Raw genomic sequence first — 8,946 nt, forward strand, 5'->3', positions numbered from 1 at the left:
ACGACAATCAGCACAAATATTCAAAAATCGGTGGAGCTATTAAATTGTATGAGCACTGATTTAAAGTAAAAAAAATAATGCATAGATAAGAATCAAAAAAATTGGTGGAAGTATAAATACTAATTTTCTTTCAAAGAGGTGCATTAAATGGTAATCAGGTGGGGTTAATAAATGAGCGGATAAGGAAATAAATGAGCCGATAATTTAGTAGATGTAATTAAAAAAAATAAAATTATGTTTTTTATTTTCAAAAGAGAAATGAGTATAAAGTATGTGGGACATAGAAAATAGTATTTTTTTAATAGTTTTCTCATATCCTTAAATATTTTCTCTCTCTTCTCTTAGTTTCAAATCAAAACGCTAAAATTCAGTGATTGTTAACTATGGTCTTACCCAACATTCAATATTGATACTAGCGGAAAAATCTTGTAATTTTTCATATCACGATATTATGTAATTTTTTAAGTTTATATAAATAATAGCAAAAAAATCACATAAATAATAAAATATAATTTTGATGAGAAAATGAATTTTGATCTTTGATCTTTGATCTCTGATCACTAATCATCCCTTAATGTTATAAGTTAAAACTTGCTCAATATCGAACCTTAAATGTCAAAGTCAATTCAGTATTATTCTAAGTATCAATTGAATTCGTTAAGAACTTGTCCAATTACAATATCTCCTCCACGAGATTATTTGGGTTATGTAATCGAAAATTTATTATGAAATTAAACTCAAATGCAGAATGTAATTAAGCACATGAAAATGTTGCATGATAGATGAATGATTATAAACAAGTATTATTAAGTTAATATTTATGAAAATTTTAATATTTTTGGGTTATGAAAATTTAAATATTTATGAATGATTGACGTTGTTCATTTACTAAAAAATGAAGAATAAATGAACTATAGCCTTGATTTCCATCCGTGTTTTCCCTTTTTGTAACCTTTTCATATGTCTTCTCTCGCGTCATATTTTATCTTCCCTCTTGCTTCTCCCTTCTACGTCATGCTTTACCTTCCCTCTTACTCCTCTCTTTTCTTGTATTCTTGCTTTTCCCACACAGTTTTTGGTTACCTTTAACCTTAATTTTCCTCTCTACTCATCAACTATTTTTTTATAATCTAACTTTGATTTTCATTTGAGTTTTTCATTGCAAAATTAAATGGCGAAGAAAGTAAATATTAGACTGGATTAGTCACCTAAAATATTATTAATAGCCAAAATCACAAAATGCCATTAAAGGTTTTTCTCCACCAATCCACTTAGATAGGTGATTTGAAGCATCACCTTGTATTAAATAAAGCAAATTTTTAATGCATAATTTAACAATTTCCAACCTCGTCTAAAGTAAATAATATTGACCTCAAGCTTATCCGAATAGTAATTTTCTTCCCCTAGTGGCCATTGGACGTCACTCCCATGAGTGCCAATTGGGGTTGAGATTCTAACTTGCCTATTGTCAAACTTCTCTTGAAATTCCCTAAATTCATTTCTCAACTTATCAAACTTCTCTTGCTATAAAACATTAAAACTCTATTTCCCTTTCGACACTCTATGATTCACCCCAAATCTTACATAATCTAACATTAGAATTGTACCTAATGGCACGACTAAAATATTCTTTTTTCAAGAGCCTCATTCAACACATTATTAAGTTGGGAATAAGTGAACTTACTATCTTATCCGACTTCTATCACTGGTTAGGTCCTCGAGATGGGCAACTCCCGCAAGTTAATTTTTATTTACCCCTCTCACGTTCTTTTGGGTTTACCCGGACTTCTCTTACCCTCCATTAGAAGGCTTTCCACCATGCATCATTCATCTATGGAATTTTGTAATATGAATCTTAAAATTCAATTAGATGTCTTTCCCAAAATAATGCATTTTCCATAAATTATTATGAAAATACGAAAATAATAAAAGACCTAGGCTTAGAGTATGAATAGATTCACGCTTGTCCGAATGATTATTGTTAGTTCTGGACAGAATTCGCAGAAACAAGTGTTATGTTTATGGGGATCGAGGTGGAAGATCGTTTAAGGTAGAGATGGTTCACTTATCTTTAGGATAGGCGTTCCAACAAAAGTAATGCAATACTTCCATTTATTCCTAGACTTAAAAAAATATACATTTCACGTAAAACATTTGAACATATCAAATGGCATGATTTAAGAGAAACTGAGAAAGAGGATGCTAGGAAGTTAAGCATCGGCCGCTAGCTTAGCATGAAAATGCTTTGATGAATGATATGATGATTTTGTTTTAGATCCTTGTAGTGTTCGACAAGGAATTGCAGGTAATGGGTTTAATTCATATCGTTTTATGAACTCAACTTATAGCACATGGCTTGTGGTGTTGATTCCTTATAACCTTATACGGTGGTTAAGCATGAAACAATATTCATTTATTTTATCCAAGATTATTCCAGGAAAATTTAGTCCTAAGAAATGACATTGATGTTTAGTGTAGCCCTTGGTTTCTAGAAGTGTAGTTCATTTTCTTAGGAACCGTCAAAACAAGTTAAACACATCATGTCGTTTTTGTACTAGTGGTTGTCTCCATTGTATGAGCAACCATAATTAAAGGTATTCTACCCTATTGAGATAGACAAATTAAGTGTTCAATTTTTGTATTCTGTATTACATAAAATAAGTATATATTTTTCTAGCCGAAAAAATAGTTATAACTTAGAATTACAATTAAACCCTGATGTATAATAATTATAAGAAATTTTGTATTTTTGCCTTGAAAAATTCATACATAATAGATGGAAAATAAATTACCAATTCGATGTTCGAAGGTGGTAAAATTAAACTACGAAATACCAAGAATAATAAAGTTTACATATTTTAACAATTAACTCTCTGAATTGCAAAAAAAAGGCGTAAACAACCTCAAATAAGAGGGCTTGTGCTTTCTGCGCTCTTGTTGGTCGTTCCAGAATCCAAGAGGTTTTCACGAACACGACTAAGAAATTTATGTATGCGGAAATCATCACCCAAAGAATGGGATAAAACTTTAAAGTTTTAAAAAGAAAAGAAATGGAAAGAAAACACCAAACTTTACACACTATGTAGTATTAGAGTATTTGCTTAGCTCCCTAGATGATGATTTAAAAGCTAAAAGAAGGAAGGAAAAGCAAAATGCAAACTTAATTAAGCCTTAGACTTATGTGGGCATTGATAACATTTAGCAAAAAGCCCAAATGTGTTGACTTGTTGTATGAAGTTCATCATGCTGGCCCATCCACCAAGCCCGAACCCGACCACGAACACCCATACCACTACAAACACGTTCATACTATACATTCCTGCCCATCCTCCTAGGAATGATGGTGGTCTCTCCACTGCATTCTGTTCATTATCAACAACAATTCAATTTAATGAATAACTAAAGAATGAATCTGTCAAGGAACAAACTCAACAAAAAATTTAAACTGATGGTTAAGGCCCCAGGATATGTTATATACTCTAACATGCCTCCTCACACGAGAGCCCTTTGGACTAGAAGTGTGGATGCGACACAAGCCTTCTTCATACTTGGCGCTGAATATTCCACTTTAAATGAGGGATGGTTGAGATTCGAATATGTGACCTCTTGCCACACTAGCTTATGATAGAACCAACTCAATCAAAAGTTTAAGTTGATAGTTAAGGCCTTAGGATATGTTATATACTCTAACAGAATCTATCATTATGTAAGGTACCTCTCGAGCAGAGAAAGACGCGAAGGTAATCATGTGAGCCATAGCCGGAATTATGTAGACAGTGAAGGTAACAAGTAGAGATCCAACTGTTGAATTAATGGGTCCGAAGAAGGGGAATATGATAGCAAGGAACCATATAGGGATAACCACCGGAAGCCTTGCCACAGAACGCTTCATAATGCTCTTTGTTTCATGAACACCTATGAATTTCTCCCACACGATGTAGAGTGGAGTGCACGCAAATCCGAATGTTATAAACTGTCCAATACAAAATAACAATTAATGATTTAATTACTAGCTGAAAAATGAGAATGTAAAAGTGAATTCGATGTATATAAGGTAACCTGATGGATCAACATGAGTATAACAGCAATGTCGCGGAAAGCAGTCCTAGGAAGTAAAGACAAGGCGTTGGAATGATCAAGTAATAAGTCTCCGAAAGCCCAATATACTGCACTTGCTGATGGCAGTGTCAGGGTTAACACATATAATGTTGCTATTAGATATATCATCTTAAACTTTTGTGGCTTCCACATCGCGTGCATAATTTCCCTACAGTTCATTTCCCTGATTAGTCCTAATAATCCCAAGTGCATGAAGCTTTTTGTATCAATTTATCCATTTGATTAGGAATAATTATCAATAATTATCCATTTCATTTAATTGTTGTAAAAAGATTAAAGAAAGTAGAATAAAGATTAAGATAATCTTACACAGTGACAGCATGCCCACCAAAAGTGTACAGAATGTTGGTAGCACCAGTGAAATACAGTACCAACTTGGCTGGACCTGTGTGTTTTACTCCCTCAACCTTCATACATCAACAAACTTAAATTTCAGATTAAGAAAATCAATTATCAATTAAGTACTTAAAGTAGGAAACAGATTTCATATTTTTTTTATTTCTTTTTACCAGCAAGTAGAGCCGTCTTGAAAATTTTGGGACCATGTGCAAAACTTTTATTTTGTGCCTTATTTATAATAAATATATTTATTTTATTAGTAAATTTAACATATTTCTTATTTTGATTAACCTTTTCATATACGGGAGAAAGAGAGCGCCTTATACGGTCAATCACCTCTCACACCCGCTCAAAAACCCCCTTGCTATCAATACTGTTTACCAGCTATATATAAGTATTGACGGAAGGTATTATCTTGTTCGACTAGTTATAATTATTGGCTAATCTAGTAGCTAATAAGCCGTAATATGTCTAAGTAAGATTAAATTGTTTAGTTCTTTTGTTTATTAGATAAAAAGTCGGTAAGAAGCAAAAAGCTAATGAAAAGGCTGATTGTAGTAGCCTTTTGTTCTTGGTTTAAAAGTTAGTTCTTGTGTTTGTTTTAAAAGCTATCTTTTGTCACTTGGCTTAAATGTCATTCATCAAAAAAAAATTTTGGTTGAACAATTTAAAAAGAAAAGGCTGTTAAAATTTAGAAAATGAGTCTAGATAACCTAAAGAGAGGAAGAGATAACTCGCAAAAAAATCCAAACAAAGTTCATTACTAAAACTAATTGGTAATAGTTAGAGTTAGTCCTTAAATTTATAAAGTACCATATGAATAATAATAGATACTTTAACAAAGCCTAAGGTACACCTGCCAAATAACCATTAAAAAATTACTCTAAGTGATCTGTAACTATGCACAAGCAACATTTATAAAAAAGTTAAATTATTAATCAAAAATTATATATATTGAGATAAATTAAATAAGATTACGTGTTCAATATTATTTTGTTAAAGCTAATTACTTAACAAAGGATAACAAAAATTTAGTATCAACTAAAAAGTCCAAGTGGTATTATAAAACGAAAAAGTATAAATTAGTCGGATCATTGGGATAAATGGTTTTATGCTAGCATACAATATTTATATAAAACTGTAAAATATATAAGTTTAATTAAGGCGATGATTTAATTAGTACCTGACCATTGAGGAAGGATGCAATAGTGAGATACCAGGCAGTGTAAGAAGTCATAATTAGACCAAGAAACGACCATATTCTGTAATTATGGAATGAAGGTATGAACACTGTTGTTGCACAGCAGGCACCAAAAATGTATGTCCATGTTCTCTTGTCCAGGCTATCATTTATGTAGTATATATTGCTGCCATTTTGTGACATCACAACAATTCAGTCCATTGTATACTTAATACGTACTATCCTTCAATAACACTTGATTATATTATCGGTTAGAATTAAATACGTTTTAAAAAATTTGAGAACTCTGTGCAAAATTTTTAATTTGTATCTTATTCATAGTAAATATATTTATTTTATTAATAAACTTAATATATTTCTTTTTTTATTAACTTTTTTATATACGGGAGAAAAAGAGAACTCTGTGTAGTCGATTATCTCGCACATCCTCAAAGACTCCTCTGACCAAAATCAATTAGCATATATATTTAAACTTGCCCTTAATTAACTAAAATACATATGATAGATACTCCTACAGAGTATAACATATCTTAGCTAGGAGTGATTCTGAACATGTTTATTATGTTTGACGACACATGGGTTAAAAGAATTGAGAGTCTAAATATTAATTTATATATTATATATATGTTAAATGTTTAAAGTTACAAAGTTATTATAAAAATATCATAAGTTTTGAATTGGAAAGAACCATTAAAAAGTTTGTCAATTTAATTTGTTTCGCCACTGACTTTGACTATTGAAGGCTTTAGATTGAGTTGGTTTCTTAATATGATATAAGAAGTTAACGGTAAGCTGATGGTGGAGGCCGACGATAATGAAAGATGCACTCACCTGGCACAAGCAATGAGCTGAATAACAGATCCAAATAGAAGAAAAGTACAATTGAAAAAGAGGCCAATGTTTCTCCAGTGTTTTCCAAGTAATCCATCAAGTACTTCAAACCACTGCATTCATTATACAATTAAGTCCATTAAAATTATGTTAGTTAGCTAGCTACTAATTTAAAAGATGAACTACAATTAATGGGTAATTACAATTAATAATTATTAATAATAATAAATAAAGAAAGACAGAAAAAGAAAAAAAAAACCTGAATGACATGGTTCCTAAAATCAACTTTTTCTCTTTCTTTACGAGTTCTATATTCAACGTAAAGAAGACTGATGAGGTAAGCAGTCCAACTTCCCATCAACCCATACAAAAGTTGGAATATAATCCCAGATAACATTCCCAGTTGTGAAAATGAGTAGGGGAGTGTTAGTAACACTTGTGCTACCTGCATTTAATTTCATTTTTACATTAAAGAATTAAAATTAAATTCTATCCCTTTGAATTTGCACTATATGAAACAAAATGTTGTCACATAGTGTCTCAAGAAATCAACTAACCAAAAAGTCTAAATGGATGGTTCAGGTCCTATAATATATTATATATATATATATATATATATATATATATATATATATATATATATATATATATATAACATGCCGGCTCACACGAGAGCCATTTGGACTAGAAGTGTGGATGCAGCATATTCATATCTAATGCTAAATTATTCCCCTTTAATTGAGGGATATAGTTGAGATTCTAACCCGTATAACCTTATGTTATGCTGGCTTCTAATATTAAATCAAGAAACCAACTCAACTAAAAGTTTAAACTAATGGTTGAAACCCTAAGATATACTATATACTCAAACATAGTGCAAACTCAAAGAGATTGAGGGATTAATTAAGGAAAAATTACCGAGAATAATACAACTTTTTGTTTATTTTCCTACAATAATACTAATGTTTGATTACTCATGAATAATACCAACTTAGGGATATTTCTCGAGAATATCCTTAACATGCTAAAAATCAAACTATAGAAAATTATGTGACAAAAAAAAATAGTAAGTTAGTTAATAAACTAAAACTGGTATTATACTAGGAAAAACCCCTTTAGGTGGTATTATTCATGGTTAATCAAAAGTTGACATCATTATAAGGAAATCGATGATCAAGGTTGTATTATTTAAGGTAATTTTTCCACTAATTAATCATCCAACAAACCAATATTAGAAATGTTATTTTTATACCTGGTTAGAAGCACAGCTAAACCATGCATCATAAACAGAACCACCGTGCCAGAAAAAGTTTGAGATCTTACTCTTACTACTTGATTCATCTCCTTCTTCTCTTTCCATTTCGATGTAATTCCCAGCCACCACTGTCTCCACCTTCTCTGAAGCCATTATAGATACTTATAATACAGAAGAATGTATATATAAGATTTGCTATAAACTGATTTTCCTTATTAATGATTAAAATTAAAACTTCATATGAAAATTAAATGAAGTACATAAATATTCCTATGTTATATGTTATATGTTTTATGTTTTATCATGTTATAGCAGAATTAAGAGAAGAGAAGCAGCTTCTTAAATGTAGTGCATAAGATGGAAAGAAGGAGCAATGATTAGTTCACTTGTTTGGTGACTTGAACTTTCCTCACTGGGCAGCATATTTATTAATTCAAAAAAAGAAATTGTAAGGGAAGGATGGGATCATTGCTTCAATTTGATTGGTTGGTGATATAATCATGTCCCCTTAATTAGTGATGACCATTTTCCCCTCTTGTGCCACGCCCATTCTTTTTCTTTTTTTTTTCTTGGCCCGGCTAGCTAGCTGCTTACCGCTTACTGCTTACTGCTTAGCTACTTTGTATCTGTTGAGAATGGGCCAGCCTCGCATGCAACCCAACGTGCGGGATGTCCTGCCAAAACCCACAAATTAGCCACTTTATGTAGCTTTATCTATCCTCTTATCACTACTTTCTTGCTTTCTTTCCGTCTTTTTCATTCCTATGACAATACCTTTTATTTTGTTCATTTTTTATTCCATAATATTATACATTTTTATAACATAATCCCTCCATTCTTTAAAGTTTTTCTCACAAAAAATATTCACGGAAATAAATTACAAAAATATTATGAAATGGTAGATATATTATTTTATGAATAATAAATTTAATGGAGAAAAAGTAAAGAATATAAATATTATAAATATTAAAATAAAGTTGGTGGAAAAATATAAGAACCATAATTAATAAAAAATTGATATAAAATTAGTGAGAAACATTTGGATACCATATGCAATATAAGCATGTTAAAATAGAATAAGAGAAAAAATATCTAAAGACCATAAGCATTAATAAATATTAAATAAAATAAGAGAAAAAAATTGTGATATTTATAGAAAGATTCTTTAAGAAACATCAAATATAAAACATCTCAAAATGAC

The 8,946-nt window shown here is 30.8% G+C and overlaps 1 protein-coding gene across 1 annotated transcript; it reads right to left on the reverse strand.

Annotated features, from left to right (window-relative positions):
• Positions 1-2,632: 2,632 nt before the first annotated feature.
• Positions 2,633-8,416, reverse strand: LOC130811521 (auxin transporter-like protein 3). The gene is made up of 8 exons (XM_057677846.1): positions 7,743-8,416; positions 6,750-6,935; positions 6,491-6,603; positions 5,642-5,825; positions 4,429-4,526; positions 4,060-4,267; positions 3,716-3,973; positions 2,633-3,362 (listed from the first exon to the last, which is right to left on the reverse strand). The coding sequence occupies exons 1-8, from the start codon at positions 7,896-7,898 to the stop codon at positions 3,165-3,167; spliced, it is 1,401 nt and encodes a 466-aa protein (XP_057533829.1). The 5' UTR covers positions 7,899-8,416; the 3' UTR covers positions 2,633-3,164.
• Between the last annotated feature and the right edge of the window lie 530 nt (positions 8,417-8,946).

The sequence above is a fragment of the Amaranthus tricolor genome, chromosome 4 (genome assembly GCF_026212465.1).
Source record: "Amaranthus tricolor cultivar Red isolate AtriRed21 chromosome 4, ASM2621246v1, whole genome shotgun sequence".
Classification (NCBI taxonomy): domain Eukaryota; kingdom Viridiplantae; phylum Streptophyta; class Magnoliopsida; order Caryophyllales; family Amaranthaceae; genus Amaranthus; species Amaranthus tricolor.